This window comes from Castor canadensis, chromosome 10, assembly GCF_047511655.1.
Source record: "Castor canadensis chromosome 10, mCasCan1.hap1v2, whole genome shotgun sequence".
In the NCBI taxonomy this organism is placed as follows: domain Eukaryota; kingdom Metazoa; phylum Chordata; class Mammalia; order Rodentia; family Castoridae; genus Castor; species Castor canadensis.
In genome coordinates, this window is record NC_133395.1 from 30,100,118 (window position 1) to 30,123,396 (window position 23,279).

Consider the following 23,279-nt stretch of genomic DNA (forward strand, 5'->3'; position numbering starts at 1 on the left):
TGGTGAGTACGTCCCGTCCGAGCAGGGGAGCGGGGCTCTCAGGGACGACCAAGAAGGAGTGTGTGACCTGGTGTTTTCCTAAGTTCACCTTTCTTTTGGTAGTCCATGTACATAACTGCGTACTGGTGGCCCCCTGAACAACACTTGTTCGTGCCTTGTTCAAAGGTCCATGTGCCTTGTTTAAAACCGAATATTGGGTGCCGGTATCCACCATGAACCCCATCGGCTTCCCCTCCACATGCATTGTTACCCAGGACTCGGGGAGGGGGTCTGAGACCCGTCTCCTTCAGTCCTCTTCTCCGGCTAGGAGGACTCTGGCCTGCTCTACTGCTCGTTCCCTTTCCCTGTTTTCCCCCGGTCTCCTTCCAAACCCTCTTCTTCCCTTTAACTTAGGACATTCTCTCTTCCAATGCCCCGTTTCCTTACAGTAAAAACAGTGTTCCTTATCCGGGGTCCTGGCGTGGCCCCCTCCCCTGGGTTGGTCCCGGACACCCGCTAGGAAAATACGAGCCATTTCTCTCTGTTGCTTTCGGTTTTCCTTAGCCTGGAACTCCCGGTCCTCCTTTCTCAATTTCTCCTGGGCCTCCCTGTCTTCCTTTCTCTGTCTTTCCTCCCTTTCTTCTGGAGTTTCCCTAGCGGTAAAGACCTTTTCCGCTACCTGCAGCATTTCCCTTATAGTCATCTCCCCTAAGTTTTCCTGTTTATTGAGTTTTCTCCTAATGTCTGGAGCTGCCTGATTAATGAATGAGAGTACCACAGCAGACCGGTGGAGGTCCGCCTCAGGGTCAATAGGGGTGTACTGACGGTATGCCTCATAGAGGCGCTCTAAGAAACCGGCTGGGCTTTCGTTTTCCCTTTGAACGACTGCTTTCACTTTTGCAAAATTGGTGGGCCTTCTAGCGGCCGTTCGGAGACCGGCCATAAGAGTCTGGCGGTAGATCCGAAGACGCTCCCTACCTTCTGCAGTCCCGAAATCCCAATCAGGGCGGCATAGGGGAAAAGCCTCGTCTATGGCCGGCTGGAGAGTTGTGGGTCTCCCATTATCCCCCAAGACGTTCTTCCTCGCTTCGTTGAGGATGCGCTCTCATTCCTCCATCGTAAAAAGAGTATTGAGCAGCTGATGACAGTCATCCCAAGTGGGATGGTGTGTATGCATGATGGACTCCAAGAGATCTATGAGACACTTGGGGTCTTCTATATAACTGCGTCCTCCAGTTATATAGATCACTGGAGGAGAAGGGCCAGTACTGAAACTGTTGCCCTCCTCCCGGTCCCCCTTGGCCCACCATCCGGACTGGAAGTGTAGGGACAGTTTCCTCCCCCTGTGTTGATGAGGGGGGCCCGTCTTCCCCCTCCCTTTCCCGGATCCCTCGGGGGCGAAGTCTTCGACCCATTCCTCCTCCTGCTGCCAGTCCTGTTGAGGAGGATGAGGAAATTTCCTCCTCCGGGGCACTGGCTTGGCCAGGGGGAGTCACGTATGGAGGCGGCCGATCTTCCTCTGCCCCTGCGAGGGATGGGTAAAGGGGGGAACTCTCTGGTAAGACCGGAGATGGTGAAGGAGATGCCCTAATTTGAGGACCGGTCAAGGTGGGAAGAGGAAGTTTTTCCTCCTCCTTTATGACCAAGGCGGGCGTGACTGGGGTTTTAGCCCTGGGGGCCGAACTGGAGGGGTGGGTCAGAAAAACTGTTAACCAAGGGGGAGGGTTCCTCACCAGATCCTCCCAAACCAAAATGTAAGGAACTTGGTCTGGATGGCCTCGATTGTCTGGCTGAAAAATGACTGCTTTAACCTTAGTGATCAGGTCTAGGGAGAGGGAACCTTGAATGGGCCACCCGACTCCAAAGGTGGGCGACTCTGCAGAACAAAAGGTGTCGAACTTACCTTTCTTGATGACCAGACCCGCATTTAAGGCCCTTTCTTTAACTTCTGAAAAGTGAGAAAGGATCAGAGACTTTGGGGTTGTTTGTCCCTGTCCCATTGTGGAAGGAGACTCAAACACCAAGAGAGATAGAACAAAAAGGGTAAAGGCAACAATAATTCCACACACACACAACACTCTCCAGCACTCGCTCGGACCGGTCCTTCTCTCACACTGGTGCGCACCCCATTCAACCTCCTCACCGTCCAACTGGGATATCAGGCCGAAAGGTGTCCAGTTGATGGGTGGTCGGTCGACTAGCTCAATTAGTTCTTCACCTGGCGCCAGGGTTCCTAAAATGCTCGAGCCCAAATGAGAGGAAAGCCTCTCCCAATAGGACCCTGTGGTCCTCCTTGCGAGATTCCCAGAATGAATCTCCCTGGGGATTGGCCGAATCCCTGCCGCGGCCCAAATGGAACACTCAAGTTCCTCCAAATGAGGGTCTGGGATCCCCTCCCAATGCCTAGGACTTGGGATCGCCCCTGCTTTCTCGCAGGCAGGTTCTGTCTCTCGAGAAAATGAAATCTCGGTGGGACCTCCAAATGTTAGGACCCGGAATCCTATTCCCCCGAGAGACAGAGAGCCAGGCGTGAATGCAATCAACAAAGCAGAGTTTATTGGGCTGGCTAGCCAGGGTCGAGCTCCCACACGGACACGCAGGACCGGTTAGGAAAACACGACCCTGAGCCTCTTTAGGGGAAATCTTATATAGACCGCGGTGGCATGCATATTTTCGTTATCAACATTGGGCAAGCAGGCAGAGCACATCTTGCGTGTACCTCACATCTTGCACGTACTTCACATCTTGCATGTACCCCCCGCTCACATTCCCCACATTCTATATGCCCTAACTGAGCCCTGCCGCATTGCTTATCTTATCTACATGGGGTGTTTGGTACTGGTTTCTCCAACAAGGGGGTTGGGGCCCGCTGAGACCTCCTATTCCTTTCAATATATATATATGTAGCTTGCACCTCCATATAGCTTTACATCATGCTCTTTATTTAACTGGTTCTGAGGTTCCTGTCATCTGTTCAGCTCTATAATTTTACAGAGGAAATCTAAAATGAGCAACTTGACAATGAGGTATTACTTCCTTGCCCTCTCTTTTTTCTCTTCCAGTATATTGGAAAAATCTAAATCATAGCTAGTGTTTTCCATCAGTCAGAATTCAACTGAAGAATCAATAGAAGACATATTAAGAAGTTTGGTGCAAGGAATTTGCTTGTGCAGTCGTGGGGGCTGGCTAGGCAAATTTGAAATCTAAAGCTCAGGCTGCTGAAACTCTTTGGCAGAACTTCTGACTCAGGCAGTATTTCTTCTTCCTTAAGGAAGCATCAGTTCTGCTCTTAAGTTTATTTCACTGATTGAATCAGGCCCTCTCAGCTCAGAGAAGATAATCTTCTTTATTTAAAGTCAACTGATTTGGGATTTTAATTACATGTATAAAATACCATTCCAGCAATGCCATGTTTGACCAGATAATTGGGGCTATAGCTTAGCCACATTGACACAAAGAACTGACATAACATATTCATTTAAACACTAAGTGCTAAAATGGTCTTTTATAATAAAGATATAGAATAAACAGAGGAAGGAATGGGAGAAAGAGAGAAAATACCATAAAGTTAGCTTATAAATTAAAATAACTTTCCAATATTTAAGTAATTCCTATCAGCTTTATCTCATATATATTTGTGTGTGTATGTGTGTGTATGAAGTTATATATAGTTATGTGTGTAGGCATCACCAGGCAACAATTTGAAAAGGTTTGAATTCTGCTCAGCTGTATCTCAGTTTTAACAATATTTATGTTTAGCATTTTCAATTTTCTTTGATCAAGGACAACAAATGTGAGCAAATCAATAGTTATTTTGCCTTAAGGGTTTCAAACTTAAAATTATGTAACTCATAAGTTACTAAAAAAGATTTTGGCTTTTTAATAAGTTTATGCTCTTTAATGAAAGGCTGTTCTTTGACTATACTAATGCAGGGCTTTGTATAATTTTCTTTTTATCCTTTTTTCTCTGCAAGCTAATCCCCGTCATCATAGAAAAGCAAGACTGTCCCTGAGTATATGGCTCAGGGTCAAGTTTTCCGTTGACTGACTAACTTGTGATCTTCGTGTAAGAAGACTCTCTCTCTTTCTCTTTTTCTCTCTCTCCCTCTGTAAAATACTCAGAAATAAAAATGTCTCCCATATGTTAATAAGCCTTGGCTCTCTTTCCTCCATAAGAAAAACAAGTCTAATGTCAGTTTACTGCTTCACCATTAACAACATAGCACAACATCAATGATAAGGTTACCATATAATAAGGCCACTTGGCTTCAGTACTGGGGATAAAGGACATTTAATATCTGAGGATAAAATGATCCTGGCCTTAGTATTCAAATAGGGAAAAATCTAGTGGCCTGACAGAGCCTAAGTAAGTGAAGATAATGATATTTGACAGATACGTGTTAGAATAAATAAAATATCTGTACCTCATCCCACTTCATTTGTCACTAATGTATAAAGTTTCCATGAAATATCTATAAATTCTGCTAGTTAAGAATGTTTACAAAAATCTGGAATGATTGCCCCCAAATAAAAACAAAGACATTAAACCTTCTTAAAATCATCATTAAACCTTCTTAAAAACAAAAGTACAAAAAAATACTACAAAGTACATGTGCATATACAAAAACAACATATATAGTTGAAAATAAAATGTTTTGCTAGTTCAAATAGAGCAGATGATTTTATGACATGGTGCCTTGAAATTTCCTTAGAAACCAATTGTCAAGAAAATAGAGAAATGTATGTTTTTATAGAGGCATAAAACTTTAGCACTGTGTATTCACCATAAAACTCTGAGATCACCAATGCCAACAACTTCATCTTAAAGATATAGAAATCAAGGCTCAGAAAGGTAAGTTCAGACTTAGAGTTATACCTGTAAAACAGCTACCATTCCTCTTCCAACTTTTCTCAACGGTGGTAACTCATAAAACAATCCAACATATTATTGACTGTTCCCACCTCACCCAACTAAAAACAGCCTTCCAAAATAATACTAATAAAAGTTAAAAAAATGTATGGAATGCCAACCATCATGAGTTCAGCATGTCACAAACAGTTTGGAAGAAATATGACAGGCAAATGTATTGCCACCAAAAAGGATAAATTCTTAATAGTTACAAATGCTCTCAGGGGTTGCTGCTTTGGAACAAGTACAGAATGTGTTCCCCACAAAGAGTCTTTGAAAATATAGTAGATAACTGACTTTAGTTGTATACATTCAGGCTTAAAATCCAAACAATCCCAAGCTCATACATACATACCCATTCATATAAGATTGGGATATAGCCAGCCTAGGCAAGTAGTTCATAAGAAACTGTCTTGAAAAATACCCAACCAAAAATGGGCTGAATGAGTGACTTATGTGATAGAGTACCTGCCTAGCAAGTGTGAGGCCCTGAGTTCAAACCCCAGTACCACCAAAAATTAAAAAGATTGGGATATAAGAGAACTTAAACATAAAAAGTAAATGAGATTCTATCTCTGTTGGCCCAGCTTCCACTCATGACCATGGAACTTTACCATAATTTCTGTAGTCTATAGCTACATATGATGACTTAGTTAAATAATGACAGAAATTCAACTCCTTAGTCACCCTAGCCACATTTCTAGTGCTCAGTTGCCACAGATGTCTAGTGTCTACCATATTGGACACTGTAGATGTAGAACATCTGCATCATAGAAAGGTCTATTGGACATTATTCTTCAAGGAAACATTCTCATTATTCATTTTCAACTACCTTCTTTCCTTCATGAATTAACCAAATAATTTTGTAATAGCCTTGGTCTCAACATTGCGATATTTTAGAAATTGTGTCACTTAACCTGCTGAGCTGATTTGCTCATCTTAATATCAGAATAATAATTCCTTCCTCAATCTGTCTCACAGGTTGTTATGACACTCAAGTGAAAAATGTAACCATACATGTGTAAATGATTATTATACCTGGAGGCCCTTTTGTTTTCTTTATTTTCTAGTGGTTGCCATAAAAAAGATTTTAAAAATTGTTGCACTTAAGATGTGTGGTAAATATTGTAATTTAGGGGAAGATTGAGACTACCTCTAGAACATTGTAGCTTAGTTAGGTCTCCCAACTTGACCACATCATATTTTTTTCTACACTAAATGACTTATACTCTATATTGACTCATCATAAAAATAAGTAATAGACATCAATGTGTGTAACCAGAGAAAATATGTCAGTAGTTGTTTATCCAAGAATAAAACTATTAGTGTATTTGTCATTCATAATTATGATAATAATAGCTAACATGTACTTAATACTGCTAGCAATTTTGCTAAGTGCTTCCTTCATGTGTACTGTCTCACTGTATTGTCACATTAAATATATGAAGTAAGCACTATGGTTATCAGCATTTCACATATAAGAAAACCTTGAGTCTTAAGAAATTTACCAAAGGTCGAAAAGCAAGTGAGAGAAGAGAGATTTGGGGATTTTTTTTCACTTTAGTAACATTTTATTTCAGTATTATTGCATATGGGAAAGTATACAATTCAAAAGTATACACCTTTATGATTTTTCATAAACCAAGTAAACCTATGAAACTAGCATCCACATTAAGAAACAGAATATTTCCAGAACCTCAAAAGACAACCATGATCTTGACTTATAACACTATAAATTAGTTTTGACTATTTTGTAACTTTATGTATATAGAATAAATTCTTTTGGTTAATTTTACATTGGTAAGATTTATTCCTGTTGTTGAGTATGGGGTATTTTTGAATGTGCCATTTAAAAAAATGTATCAGCTTTATTGAACAAATATGACTAATGAGCATGTGGGTTGTCTCTAGTTTGGACTTTATATTCATTTCCTGGGCCTGCCGTAACCAAATACCACAAACTGAGTGGTTTAAGAAACAGAAATTTATTGTCTCACAGTCCTGGAACCACAGAGTTCAAGAGCAGGATGTCAATAGGGTTAGGTCCTTCAGATAGCCCCAAGGAAAAACCTGTTCTCTACCTCTCCCACAGTTTCTGATGATTTGCTTGCAATGCTTGTAGTTCACTGGCTGGTAGAAGTATTACTTAATCTCTGCCTTTATCTTCTTGTTCTATTCTCTGTGTTCATGCTTGTGTCCAAATTTTTCCACTCTATAAAGTCACCTGTCATGGTGGATTAGCAACCGCCACTACTCTCTATGACTTAATCTTGACTGCTAATCTCTGCAAACACCCTATTTCCTAATAAGGTCAAGATCTGAAGCCACATGGATTTGGGAGGTATGAAAAAAGTCAATCCAAAGGGAGGCATTATGAACAATACTGATAGGAATATTCTTGTACATGTTTTAGTGAGTAAATGTACTCATTTTGGATGAGTATATTCCTTCCTACAAGTGGATATACTGGATGATAAAGTGTGCATATATATTTCAGCTTTAGTAGATACTGCCAAATGGCTTTCCAAATAATTCTACAAATGTTCTCTCCACTCATTAAAATAGGAGAATCCCAGTTGAACTGCCACTTCATAAACATCTGGTTTATCTCTCTAGTTTAGCCTTTCTGATGAGACTACAGTTGTATTTCATTTCAATTTGGATCATCTTAATGATTACTAAAGTTGAGCTCCCTTTTAGATGCTTCTTGACCATCTGGAGATCATCTTTGCTGATCTATTAATTTGCCTACTTTCTATTCAATTGCCACCTTTTTCTTTGGATTTGACACATATCATTTTTCTGCAAATAGGTCCATTGTTAGATATATCAGTGGAGATAGAGATGGAGATGAAGATAAAGATTGACTTTCCTTTTCATTCTTTTCACATTAGGAACCAGTTTTCAGAGGGTGATGTGACTAGTTTGCCTTCTTTTTTGCCTTCCTCTTGTGTTTAAAATGCTAAGGTAGAGGGGGAAATCATTCTACAAAATAGGGATAGGAAGAATAAGTTGGTACAGAACAATGCATCAACAGATGCTCTATTTGAAGAGTTTCTGGGGTTTTTACAATTATTTTTATCTGATCTTCAGTTTCATGGGTAAAAGTGTGTATGTTTTTCTCTGTAAGCAGAAGATTATCTGTCTCTGTGTCTTTTCCATTTGATGTTCCCTTCAGAAGGCTTTAGTTACTTTACCTGCTCCCCTTTCCTCTTGACAGTTGTTTATTTTTTAAATTTGGAATTACTTACACTTTTGTCCAACTCTGGTTGCAGAGGACTGGATATATCTATTTTCAGTACCTTACATGGGACCTGCATAGAACAAATAATTTGTTGACTATAATTCATAGACATTCCTATTCCATGCCCATTTAGAAATAACAACAAAATGCCATCTCATTTTTAATTTCAATAAGGAAACATCGCAGGAGGTAACAAAAGTGTCACACTTTGCAAATGAAGTTTAGGAAACCTCTAATAGTTCTCCATGAATTTCTCTAAATGTAAACAGTTCTCTAAATTCTCTGATTTCCTCTAAAGGTAAATAGGTCTGATTACTTAAATTTCATCTCATTTATAATCACCTTCCCTTTTGCATTTATTATTGCAGATGATGTCTCATGATTCTCAGCAAAGCATTGCTTCTATAGGGGGCTAGAATGCTATTGAAATGTTCATGGATGCAGATTCAGAAAGACAAATATCACATATTTTCTCTCATATGTGAATTAAGAACATATTTATAACATGAATTTAAATTTGGGATGGTTGAGGAGACAAGCAAGAGGGGAAAGAAGGAAACAGAATGATGGGTGCAAACAATATTGAAGTACATTATATCGATGTATGAAGATGCCAAAATTAAATCCACTAAAAACTATTAAAAATAGAGGAGGAGGAGAGATTGGGAAAAGAAAAAGGGGGGATTAATATGATCAAAGTACAATATATACATGTATGGAAATGCTACAGTGAAGCCCCTTTATATAATTAATATACGTTAATTTTTTTTAAATTTTCATTGGTGACTTTCATTGTCATAAAATATACATAACGTAAAATTTACTAATTTAATGTTTAGTGTACATTGTCATTATGGACATTCACTCTGTTTTGCTACCACCACCATCAACCTTCTCCAGAACTTTTTCATCGGCCCAAACTGAAACTCTGTACCTGCTAAACAGTAACTCTAAATTCCCTCTTCTCTTAGCCCCTGTCAACCACCCTCCTGCTTTCTGTCTATATGATTTTGACTGTACAAAGTAGCACATATAAGTGAAATTATACAATATTTGTTCTTTTGCATTTGTCTTATTTCATTTAGCATAACTTTCTCAAGATTCATCCATGCTGTATTATGGGTCAAATTTTATTGCTTTTGTTTGTAGTATGTCAGAGTTTCATTCCATGTTGCAGAATGTGTCAGAATTATTTATTTGGGTAAATAATATTCTATTGTATTATATGCCAAATTTCCCTTATCCATTCTTCCATGGATAGACATTGGGCTGTTTTCACCTGAGTTAGTTTGTTTAATTTTCACAAATACTTCCCCTGACAAAACTGAATTTTAAAGTTGGCGCTGTCAATCTGATCCTGGCCAAGTTGAATATTCTCTTTGTGTCTTAATTTTCTCATTAAAAATGAAAATGAAAATATCCGCCTTGGCAGACTGGAGTGAAGATTTAATAAGACAATAAGATATTTAGTACAGAGCCTCGCCATATAGTAGGTATCTAACAACTGGCAGTTAGAAATGAATCATGTAGATAGTAGGCAATTCAAGAGTTTGTTCCAAATATCTCAGAAGATAGCCAGACTAATGCATGCAGTATGTCTTTTGCTTTATGAAAAGTCATCTTGGGTCAAATATATATGACATATTCCAAATGTATTTTTGGCTTCTGAACTACTAAAATCAATAAAGGAAGACAGGAATAAATTGTTAATCATGTACTTCTTCCATCCACCATCTATTTGCCGACCTCACAGAGGTTAAAATATGAGTTCAAAAAGTCTAGTTTTAAGGAATATTAATGATTTTCCTCTTGGAGGGAATGCTTCACTTTTTTATCTAACAAAATCATACCTTTAAAGAATATCAACATATATAAGAGCATCTTCAGACTCAACTAAAATTAATCTAATTTTCAGGGTGAACATGACCAAACTTTCAGGAGAATTTGTATGAACTTTTATAGCAAATTGAATTTATATTGCTTCTAATTTAGATTAGGGCAAACACAACAAAGGGATTGGACTTTGAGCACATGATAAAAGCGAGAGCACACAAGGGAGGGGTGAGGATAGGTAAGACACCTAAAAAATTAGCTAGCATTTGTTGCCCTTAACGCAGAGAAACTAAAGCAGATACCTTAAAAGCAACTGAGGCCAATAGGAAAAGGGGACCAGGAAGTAGAGAAAAGGTTAGATCAAAAAAAAAAAAAAAGAATTAACCTAGAAGATAACACACATGCACAGGAAATTAATGTGAGTAAAATCCCTGTTTGGCTATCCTTATCTCAACCAGCAAAAACAATTATTCCTTCCTATTATTGCTTATACTCTCTCTTCAACAAAATTAGAGATAAGGGCGAAATAGTTTCTGCTGGGTATTGAGGGGGTGGGGGGGAGAGGAAGGGGGTGGAGTGGGTGGTAAGGGAGGGGGTGGGGGCAGGGGGGAGAAATGACCCAAGCCTTGTATGCACATATGAATAATAAAACAATAAAAAAAACGATTTTCCCAAAGTGAAGTTTTATAAAGACATTTTAACAGGTAATTAATCATTCTCTCTTAATACTTTTCTAGGCAAATAATTTCAAGAAAGTATAGGAAAGCAGTTAAGAACTGACTTGAGCCAAATTTCTGGATTCAAATCCCATCCCTCTTTCCCCCCAATTTCTAACATAGTCTTAAGTAAATTGCCAGTTCCTGTGTCCCAGATAGGTAATTGACAAAATGGAAATTCTAATAATGTGCCTTCTTGACAGGGTTGACATAAGGATTAAGTGTATTGATACATACAAAATACTTAGAATAATGCCTCACACCTGAGAAGCATTCTATAAATCTCACCTGTTGTTATTATTATTAACTATTTAAAATCATTGGTGTGACATTTTGAAAAATAAAATCTTAAAACAATATAGTCATTAACTAACTACATTAAAATCTGCAACATTATCATTATGGACATACGTTGAAGCCCTATGGGGTATTTGAAGATAGGACCTTTAATGGAGATAATTAAGGTACAAAGAGATCATAAGTGTTGGGCCCTAACCCAACAAGATTGGAGTTTTTATAAAATGAGGAAGAGGCACCAGAGATCTCCTTCCATATACTGCACAGAAGAAAGACTATGTTAGAATCCAGCAAGGAGGTAACTGTTACAATTCAGGAAGAGAAGCTTCACCAGTCACCAAACCTATGACCCCTTATCTTGGACTTTTAACCTCCCAAACTGTGAGAACATAGATTTATGTTGCTTAAACCATTCAATCTATGGTATTTTGTTACAGTGGCCTTGGAAGACTAATATAGTTATTTGTAAATAATGAATTTATAAGTTTTTCAATTTAAATTTTAATGTTGAAAAAATAATACCAAGTAGAATAACTACTAATCCTCATTTTTCATTTACAGACTATCTGGGTTTATTTTTCACTTGTCTAATGGATATATATCTATACCAAAAAAACCCATAATTGTCAGGTCTTCTTTTTAAAAAATACTTAAGCATACAAATGAAAATCAATAAAATTTCAATTTTTGTTCCTTAGTTGCATTAGCTACTAAGCAGATGAACTAGCCCCTTGATCACACTATTCATCCCAGTAGACATATGTGACTAGTGGCTACCATATTGGACTGAGTATGTAGAGAACTTTTCCATTATTGCAGAAAGTTCTATTAGACACAACTGTACTGTACTGTACTGTACTGTACTCTCTGTTTACATGCTTGTATTATGCATCAATTCAAAAGTAGTGTGTTTTTGCCCATTTTACAAAACTCATTATGTAATATTTACTCATTAAAATTGTTTCTAGTATGTTCCAAACAATATATTTTGAGAGGAGGATCAACCATCTATGGTAAAGATCATATGCAATAAAAGCCATATATGATTGTATCATACAATTCTTATCTCACATTTTTCTTTTCTTCATTAAATGAAAAACTACTCAACATACTTACTGATGTAATCTCTTTTAATACTTAATAGGTAAACAGGTTAAATGTAGCTTTAAAAACTTTGTCAAATGAAAAGTTATGACATACTCAGAAGTAGAAACCAGTATAATAAACTTTCATGAACTGTCACCCAGTTTCAATGATTATCAAGTCATGTCCAATTTTGTTTCATCATGTCCAAGAAGGTTATCTACCTTCCCTCAGCCTCTATCCTTCATTTGATTACTGTGTTAAAGCAAGTCTGAGTTATAATATCATTGTTCTATATTTTACTATTCATTATGGCCTAAATACTCGAGTCTTTCCAAACTTCCTATGTACATATCCTAACCACACCTAAAATTATGTAATGGTATTAGGAGGTAGAGCCTTTGGGAGATAATTAGGTCAAGAGGGTGGAGCCCTCAAAAATGAGATTAATGTCATTGTGAAAGGGGCCCCAGAGAGCTCTTTTGCTCTATTTCTACCAGGTGAACACACAAAAAGTCTGCAGTGTATAATAATAAAGAATGTCTTTACCAGAACTCAACCATGCTGGCACTTTTGAGTTTCCAGCCTCCAGAACTGTTGTTTATACTTCTTAGTCTGCAGTACTTTGTTGTAGAATACTGAGTTTACTAAGACTTTCTGCATCTCTAAAAGAAAAGAATTCTATAATCACATTATCCATCATCACAGATGGAAAACCAAAGTCTTAGCAGAACTTCTTAGTACTATCAAATATATAGTCACTAAACATGGCTTTTCAAAATAAGCCAAAAAAAATACACTTAGTTTTTCCAGCTGTGACACCAAACTTCCAGGTTGAGAAGTGAATGTGAAAATGTCATGAATTTAAGGCTACTGATCAACTTATATGAGAAACACTGCAGATCAGTATTCAGAAAATGAGAGAGCAGCTTGTTTTAACTATTATTTGCTAACAAAAAAATCTCTTTAAAAACAAACTCAAAACTTATCAATAGAAAAGTACTTTAATATATCTTTAATCATGAAAAACAAAACAAAGCAATCCACCCATTAAGCTGGCTACTACAAAAACAAGACAAAACAAAAACCCAAAACAACAGAAAACAACAAGTGGTAGCAAGAATTTGGAAAAATTGGTTGGATCTCTTGTGCACTATTTTTGGGAATGTAAACTGATACTGCTATTGTGTATAACAGCATATAGTTTTTTCAGATTAAAAATAGAGTTATCATATGATCCAGCAACTTCAATTCTGTGTAAATACTCAAAAGAATTGAAAGCAGGTCTAGAAGAGATATTTGTGCATCCATGTTCATAGCAGAATAATTCAGATGTCCATAATGAATGAATGTACACTTAAAATGGTTAAGCAAAATGTGGTACATACAATGGGCTATTACTCAGTCATTCTAAGGAAGAAAATTCTGTCACATGTTACAACATGGGTGAACACTGAGGACATGATGCTGAGTGAAATAAGTCAATCACAAAAGGCAAATACTGTACATACAATTCCACATATATGAGGTAGAGTAGTCAAAATTATAGAGACAGAGTAAAATGATGGTTCCAGAGGCTATGGGGAGTGGGGGAAAGGGAAATTAGTATTTAATGGAATAGAGTTTCCATTTTGTAACATGAAAATAATTCTGGAGAATTATGGTGATGATGTTAATACAACAATATAAATGTACTTAATACCATGGAACTGTACACTTAAAATTATTAAAATGGTGAATTTTATGGTACTATATTTTACCAAAATAGGAAAAATTGGAAAGAAAAAGTTAACTCTGCCCTAATTGTAACAGAAAACAACCCTTGTACACAAATTGTGAGCCAATATAGGTTAATGAATATTTTGCTTGTTTGTTTGTAAATCCAGCGTGTGTGAAAAAGTGATCCCTCAAATGCTGAAAGACAATATTTTTCACATTAATTTGCATGAAAAGTTTATAATTCCTAGTTAATGTGGAAAAAATGATTAATAGTAAAAATGATTATGAAAACATAAAAGGTTGGCGATAAAGATCTGCACTAGTGGCAGGGAATAAGTTGGTTTACTCAGCTAAAACATCTATTTGCAGATCAGAAGAAAAGAACAGACAATTTGTGAAACTTTTGGCCTACTTAGCACAGAGGTTCAGAAACAAGGACATGTTATTATTCAAATTGAGGCTACTAGCTGTACTTCCTAGATGCATTAGGACATTTAGAAGCTATTGTAGGATTTTATAGTAAATAGAAAGATAAAAGAGAGGCCATAGACAAGGGAAAGAGAGAGAGACAAGCAGCAGCAGCTGACTTACAAACCCAGTGGTTTTGATAAGTTGTGCATGTAAATCTGAATTATGTTTTTTTCAATTATGAGAATATTTATTAAAACACAAGCATACATAAAAGAAATGCAATGCTTATAGCTTACTAAATATAAATGTGGACACATAAAGGTTAGGCTAGACATATAACACTAAACTATCATCTGAGTTATGGTTTATATTTTAATTATTTTAACCTTTTGTAAAATGGACTATGAAATTTTGTCCACTATTCAATAGTCAACTAACACTTAGAATATGAGACTTAAAAGTGGCCTTTTCACATTTTAACTTGCATTCGAACACTTCTTCCCAGAAAATAACATGTTGGTTTTAAAATAATCTTTAATTTAGTTGTTCAGTGGTTTATCCAAGACATTCTTTCTTTTAACATCACCTAGTATGACCCTGTAGTATATATGGAACTTTGTCTGCCCTCAAGGAACACACTACTGATATGAAGTAAGGTAGGCATAACAGGTAATTCTTACATATGACAGGATTAAGAGTGAGGGAAAGAGGTAGGCTATAAGTGTTCCAAGTAGAAGCTTCAAAGTCACACAAATAAAACTTGGGAAACAAGAATGAATGGTGCCTGGAGGAATTGCAAGTGGTTAAGTATTCTTGGGGGCAGAGAATGGAGAGTGATTTAGATGCTTGGTTAGGAGTGGCCACATAATTAAGAGCTCTCTATGGCATGCTAAGGAGTTTGGATTTTATCCCAAAGGCATAGAGAAGTCACTTAAAAACTCAAATTAGGAATGTGACAGGATAAAATATTAATTTATGACACTCTATCCCAGGATCCAGTAGAAGAGTATTGCAGGACACTAGGGGCACACACAACAAATAAAGAGAGCTACAGTGTTCCCAACAGGAGTCATACTTGCCTAGTTAAAAGTAGGGGTAAAAGACACTCAGGGGCAGGGAGAGCCCAGAGATATTGAGAAAGAAGAACTGGCTAGATATAGTGAGGGCCCTACCCTAGGATTTAGTATGTCTGGAGAGGAATCTTGAAACTAATAGTTTAAATTAAAATTTCCAGGTAAAGCTAATGATTAGGCCAGTTGTGCTGGTGTATGCCTGTAATTCCAGCACTCAGGAGGCTGAGGCAGGAGGATCATAAGATCAAGGCCAACCTGGGCTAAGTAATGAAACCTTTCTTAAAAACAAAACATAAACAATAAATGCTAATTGTTCCTAACTCAAGTTTGGAATTTATCAGTGCAAGATCTCAGAGATCTTGAATGTCAAAGAAAAGGGGAGAGAAAAAGCAGTTAGAAAGCCAAGAGGAGCCCTTTTTATTTTTTTGGCACTGGGGCTTGAACTTAAGGACTACACCTTGAACCGCTTCACCAGCCCTTTTCTGTGAGGGGTTTTTTCCAAGATAGGCTCTCACAAACTAGATGCCTGGGCTGGCTTTGAACTGCAATCCTATTGATCTGTGCCTCCAAGTAGCTAGGATTACAGAAGTGAGCCACCACCACCCAGCAAGAGGAGGGCTTTGATTAAACATTGAGAAGAATTGATTGTTCCAAAGCAGTCAAGATGCCAAAGAAAAAAATCAGCAGTGATTGAGAAACTAGACAAAGTGTCAAGGATGACTACATGCCCAAGGTGCCAAGACCTTAGAATTCACACAAGGGAAAGACTTTTACTGAAGAGAATCTCAGTTCTAAGACAGAAGCAAAAGAAGAAAGCAGACCAGCAGACTGTTGCGGGAGACGGGGAAAGAGCCATAGGGAATTCTACCTGTCCTGTCCTCCTCTTGTCCTTTTCTCAGTGAATCGGGTGATGAGTTGCCAGAACATTCTCAGAGAAAACTAAGGTGCTTGAGAACAATAGAAAGGATCATGAGAAGGGCTCAAGAGAGAAAGATAAAAGTGCTGCTGCCTCTTGGAGAGCTCTAATGACTTAGGAAACTATATTCATACTGGTACCAATGGGCACTGTTTTATCATTTTCTTCATGAAAGGCAGTGAAATTTACACATAGAAAAACAGAACATACAGCTAAATTTGAATTTTAGGTAATGGATAATTTTTTGAAATGGTATGTCCTGTGCAATATTGGGAGTATACTTAAACTAAGAAATTATTCATTTCGTATTTGAAATTCAAATTTAATTAAGCATAAAGTATTTTATCTACAACCCTACATGAGAACTTGAAAAAAATCACAAGTGAGGATTATAAGCTAATACTTTAGGTGAAGTTCAGAGTTTAATATGCAAACCATCTATGTTTTTAATATTTATTCTGTGTGCAAGCATGACTCACCATTAGCCACAGACACGGCCATGAAAACATACTCATAACACAGCAATAACTATAAGCAAGACTAATTAGATCATGACTACTGACTTACTTATTTACCACCTGCTCCTGCCCCTTGCCTGAGATATCCACCTTCATCCCTGACTGTGGAATCAGTGTTTCCTCTCCCACTCTGCCCTGACCATGATAGAGTCCTCCAAGCTAGCAATGCCTCTTTGTTCATTGTTAAGCTTTAATTCTTACAGGAGAATTACATTTCTCTTCAAAATGCCTCACCTTCAATATTTAAATTATTTCACTTTTTTATATACAAGGTAAGACTTTATAAAGGTACATTTGTCTTAGTTTATCTGACATCATATTTTAATTCTTAGAACATTCTCATAGGAAAAATATATCAATTATAAGGTCATATTTTTTCTAGGCTAATTACTAGTGAGTCAATTTTAAATGAATGGGTCAAGTAAAGCGTTGATCCCAATATATAGGCTGGGTTCATCCCTTAAATATTAATTTGGGGATGTCCTATGAGCCATGAATATACACAATGATAAAATATGTATACATATTTATATACCAAATGCAAAACATAAATGATTGGCAACGTATCTTGCTTTCAGAATGCAAAAGTATTAGTTTTGTATCTTGAAGTGAATTACGCTCATACCAAACAACTTCAAGGAAGCCTGCATTCTACCAGCTAATGCATATTATTACCACAGGGCGAAAACCAAGACAATGCAATTTGAGAGTCATGCTTTGATCAACTGAAACCTTCATTAAGATGACAATATTAGAGTCTTAATTTATAGTTATGAAGGAGACAATTTGCCAAATCAATATTGATTCTTTTCTTCTTAATAACCAAACTTTGATTTAGATTCCAGGTGCAATATGACCAGCTAAAACTCCTTTTCACAACCTGTAATTCAGCTAGAGATAGAAACGAAAGGCTTCTGAAAAGACAGCTTGCGTGAACCCCTTTTCCCTTTTCTACCTTTTTTTTTTTTTTTTTTTTTTTGCTTCTTGTCTGGTGCTTCTAGCACGGTGGCTGGAGCTCAGGTAATGTTCCTGGACCATAAGAAAACATTTGAAATAGCAGCCATGGCTATAGCAGAGTAGAAATATAAGAAACTGGGCCTCTGAAGACTATGGCACCACCCTATTAGGTCTAGACTGATCACCTTCAAGCTTTTTTTACTTGAAAGAAAAACTATTAGATTGTTATGTTGGTTGGTTGTTACTAGCTACCAAATGTAAATGCTAGCCAATACAACTGTTAATTGTGAATTCAAGTAATGGCAAATATTGCTTGGATAAGTAATAATAGTAAAGCTTATTGAGTGTTTACTGTATGCTATCTCTGTAATACTTTCTAAGTGTTGTTTCATTTAATCCTCACAATAACTCTTATGAAGTAGTTATCACAAGTAGTTCATTTTTCTTATGAGAAAACTGACCTTGGAAATCTTGGTTAACCTTGTTCAAGTGATGGAAGTGGTGTTATTGGGACTCAAACCTAGACAACGTATCGTGAATGCTGTGGCTCTTTACGTCTCAGAAGTGAAAGGGATCACATTTCTAGTGACAGAAATCAAAGGAGACTTAAAAATATTTAATAGAGCAGTCATTTGTCTGTGAATTTGTTTTCTATGAGCCTTGCTTGTCATTAGAAGCTGATTATATAGAAATGAATTAGACACATTTCTCTTTTTTGTTATTCCTGGTTTAGGGGAGAAGAACAGTTGGGAAATATTTCTTATGTCGATAATATCTACTGAAAATCCTTAGGAATGTGCTTTAGTAATACTCAGGAAATTATGAACAAGGAAATGTTTTCCTTTGGAATCCTCAGAGTCCTCACTGGTCCTTTCATCATCTATAATTCTAAGCATGACTGTTGCAGATTGTTAGTTGTACAAGATTAGGGGACTCTTCAATTCATCTTCATCACTGAGTTTTATCACCACCATTTTCTGGCTAACTATAGTAAAATATTGTGACAAAGTGTTTACTTTGTTTCATTTTGCTTTCTTTTAATTTACCCAAAGACACCCTGGGCTAGTTGCAAGGTTGGTTATGTGCTCTGGTCCCCTACTTCAGACACCCTACTTTATGATCTCCCATTGAAAACACCCAACAGCATTAGCCCTAATCCTACTCTAGCCCTAGCTCAAACAGCTCTGTCCCAGTCAGGTTCCAGTACATTGGATTAACCCTTTCATCTTTCAAGTCAAGGCTAAGTTATAATTTTTATTAAAAAGTAGGAATTATTCTATGTTCTTGGTTTTCTCACCTCAAAACACACTTGCATGCTCAACTTCTTAATTCAGACAGATGTGTGTGAGTTGACAGTGGGGGAAAACTCTTAGTGAAGTACTCTAGGGTAGGATACTCTGGAACATGCCTATAGTCCCAGCTATATGGAGGGGGGAGTAGTAAAGGTAGGAGGATCTTTTGTTTCAGGAGTTCCAAGCCAGCATTGATAACATAGCAATTCCTTGTCTGTTAAAAAAAAGATAAGGAAAGAAGGAAGGAAGGAAGAAAGGAAGGAAGAGAGGGAGGGAGGGAGGGAGGAAGAAGAAAACAGTGAATCACAGTACTTATGTATTACCCTTATGGTAAATAAGGAATTATTTACCATAATTCCACTTTCCTCTTATAATAAATATAATGGTAAATAAGGAATTATTTACCATAATTCCACTTTCCTCTTATCTCTCAAAATAGTTATACAACAGTTTTTGGTTAAGTCAATATTCAGTGCTGACATTTTTGTTACCAGTCAATATTGATCCTTCACAGACAATTTCTTTTCTGTAAAACATTGTTTTCTCTTTGTTAATAATTGCCATATTTTATCATTTCTGAACATTAATAACTGCTTCATTTCCCAATTTCTCATGAGAAATCTCATCTGTTAAATTCTTATCAATGTGCTTCAAGTGCTCAATGTGTCAGATAATCTACCTATTCTATATTTTCCTGGGGGCTCTCCTTCATCCTCCTGATCCAGTGTTGATTGATTGTTGGATTTGTTACACAGCTATCATTTATAAGGTCCTCAGACTACTCACTTGGACTTTTCTTTGCCTCCTGCCTATATAGACTTCCTTCTGTCCTGTGGCATATTTTTGTGGGGCATATTCTCCAGAACTTTCCTACAAAAATTAAATTTTCATGTCTTAAATGTCTTTAGACTTATACTTATCCATTAATCGTCCTGGAGAAAAAACATTGCCTCAAAAGCTTTTGAAGCATGGCTTCAGTGTCCTGTAGGATGTTAACTTGCTACTAACAAGTCTGATGCAGAATCTTATTTCCTTCCTCGTGAACTGATTTTGAAGTTACACTCCTTCATCCCTGGTGTTCTGAAATTTCATAGCAATATTCCTTGGTATGGATCTTTTCTTATTAATTTTGGCCGACACTCAGTGAGTTCCTTTCAATCTGAAGATGAATGGTCTCAGTTCCAAGAGATTATCTTGTTCTCCTTTTATGGAACTCTTCCTTCAAATACCCTCAAGATTGATCCTTAGGATTATATTTACTTTACTAATATCTTTAGCCTTGTCCTTTACTCTTATTTTTCTGGGAGATTTTCTTAACTTTATTGTTCATCACTTCTAGTACAAAAATTTATTTTTTTTACCAAATTGTTTATTTATAAGAACTCTTCTTTGTAATTTTCATTTTATTGTGCTTTTATTTTTGTTGGCTTTTCAGTGCAAATGTTGGGGAAGGTTAGGTATGCACGAGATACCAATATTTAGGAATCAGGGTAAGGAAATATGGTTGGCAGCCACCTTTGCCCAGGCTAGCCTGGAACTCAAGAAAGAAGAGATCTTCCTATCTTTACTCCTTCCCCACCAAGTAGCTGGGACTAAAGGCCTGTACCAGGGTGCTCCACCCTAGAGTACTGTTGTTTTTAAGTTATTACCTCACTAAGAATTTTCCCCCACTGTCAACTGGCACAGATCTCTCTGAATTAAGAAGTTGAGTATGCAAGTGGGTCTTGACAGGAGAGAAAACCAAGAATATAGAATAATTTCTACTTTTTAGTAAAAATTATAACTTAGTTTGTGGACTTCCTTGACTTGAAAGATGAAAGGGTTAATCCAATGTACTGGAAGCTGGCTAGGACAGAGCTGTTTGAGCTAGTACTAGAATAGGATTGGGACTATTGTTGGGTGTTTTCATTAGATCATAAAGTAGGGTGTCTGAAGTAGGGGGCAAAAGCACATAGCCAACCTTGCAAATAACCCACTAAAGCACTTTCTAAGAAGATCACCAGGAATAATGTAGAATTGTACTTCTTTCTTCTCAAAATGACTTCAGGACTTCCTTTGCTTAAATCTATAGGACAACATTTTAAACAAACACAAATATGTGGATTAGGTTACAATAAACAGACACACTAACAAAAGATTATTTTCCTTCCCAAAGCCAAAAGATCCAGCCAGATTAATTTGTATTCTGATTTTCTGGCTGAAGATTCCTTAGGCACAGAAATAACCTGGATTGCTTCATAGGCTCAGTTTTATGTTTTGTGTGGAGCACCTAAATGCACAATAAAAATGAGATCCAAAAAATTCATTACATTGGATGACTTCTCTCAGTTTCTTTCTCATTTGGGGCTCTTGCTTATAACTGAGTAAACCTCCCATTCTGTTGGTCTCTCAGGTTTTTGTTTGTCTGTTTTGTTTTAGGGTTTTTATTTTGTTTTGTTTTCAGATTTATCCTGAAAAACTTAGTCAAGTAGCCCGAAATCTTTCTACCTTAGCCTACTCTCAAATTAGCCTCAGATTAGCATTTCTGTTTCCTGACTCCTCAAATTATCTATTAATTTTCCTTTATGAAATTCTAGAACAGTTTGAGTTAGGATAAAAGTGACAGCTTCATCTCCTTCTAGCCAGTCAAATAGTCAAATAGTGCAATTGCACTAATGTAAAGAGCAGGGGCAGCTGGAGTACTGTTTAAGAAGAATAAGAGAGAGACAGCCAGACTCTTCTTTGCAAGACAAGAAGACTCACAGGCTGTAGCATCTACACAGCCTCAGCCTGGCTTTGCAGTGACTGAACCACTTCCTTTCTTGTGGAAGAGTCACTGCCCTGAGTCAGGTGCTGTTGTTGCCAGTTGCTTGTTTGCCTCCTAGTGACACTCTCCACCCCCACCTCCCCACACAGAGTTCTAAGGAATTACCCCAATTTTCAGCTCTGCTGAGGTGGTTTGTGACTCATCTTCTCTTGTCTTTAGTGACATTTTAAAGGCATTGTCATTACCTCAATTTATATTTATTTTGGTAATTTCTCTTGAAGTCCTTTTTATTTATTTGAGCACATGCTGTAATTATGTTTAAAATCAATAAATTCATTTTGCATACCACTTACATAAAGCTGACTATCAATTCTGTTTCCCAGCTAAAATATTTCCTTTCCATTTGGGAAAAAGTAAGGAGTACTGGAGGATCTTATTCCTTATGAGACAGTCAAGATTACACTTCCCAATAACACTACCAGTAATTGCCTAAAACAAGGTATGGCTGAACTCCTAGGAGAACTACATAGGATCAGTTTATTCATAGCTTTACATATTTCCTGGAATGAGAAGGATTGCCAATGTATGCAAAATCAAAACAGCCAGTCTTTGCATGATTATGCACTGGTAAGTAATTTTTAAAAACATAATTCTAATATATTTGTTTCTTTTAATTTTATTGTCATAGTTTAAAACTGTTATAATTAAATATAATATATCTTTTAGAATTGAAAAGGTCCTTAACAGTATTTTATAAGTTTCAATTCTTGGCATACTTATTAGCAATTTAACCTCCCATAAGATGGAGACCCCTATACATGGATTATGGAAGATATATATGTATATTTCTGTATGCATTTAACTTCTATCCCTAGTCCTGGAGCCAACTAGATTAGAGAATTATAAGTAGTCTAAGTTTGTTAGAACATAAAGTATGAAGGCTGAATTGACAGGAGAGGATGCAAAAGAGACAGTATTTAAAAAGGTTAAATTTTTTATCTTGTCAGTTTTCAATAGGTCTGGAGACAAAGCCTGGGCATGATCTAATTTTAGGAAATATAAGATCTAAGTTAGATAAAATTTCCTAAATTTAAGAATGTATATTTCAAAAAGTTCAGAGAAAAAAAGTATGGATACAAAGTAATGCAAGAAAATGGAAAACTCCTGAAATATATTTCTCATTATGTAATTCAAATTATATTAGCAACACTGAGTTGATATACCACTAGACACTAAAGTGTCATAATCATATTATATGCTGGAGTGTTGTCAGTTAACTAAATGTGTGAGTGTGTGAGTAATTAGAGAGATATACAAAGGTATAATACAATTTACAGTGAACTTTTTGGTAATCTCACATCCAGAAATCTGCCTTTTAACAAGCCCACCATGTAATTCTGGTGCAAGCTAAAGTCTGAAAACCACTTCCCTGGAGTATCAGCTTCAGCTTGCAGCTTGCTCTAATAGAGAGCTCAGTCTAATTCTAAAGACCAGTTTCTGTCTTGATTGTTATATGCTAAAAGAGACTTAAAAAAAAATAAGCCATCCAAAAATCTTTGTATTGTGTTTACATTTTAGAGATCAAT

The 23,279-nt window shown here is 36.8% G+C and overlaps 1 protein-coding gene across 1 annotated transcript in view; it reads right to left on the reverse strand.

The window, feature by feature from the left end:
- LOC141411567 (uncharacterized) overlaps positions 1-23,279 on the reverse strand; it is a 69,484-nt gene that overhangs the window by 9,878 nt on the left and 36,327 nt on the right. The window contains exon 3 of the mRNA XM_074044612.1: positions 1,287-8,202. Within this exon, the coding sequence (XP_073900713.1) occupies positions 1,287-1,979 (693 nt within the window). The 5' untranslated portion in view covers positions 1,980-8,202. The remainder of the gene's footprint in view (positions 1-1,286; positions 8,203-23,279) is intronic.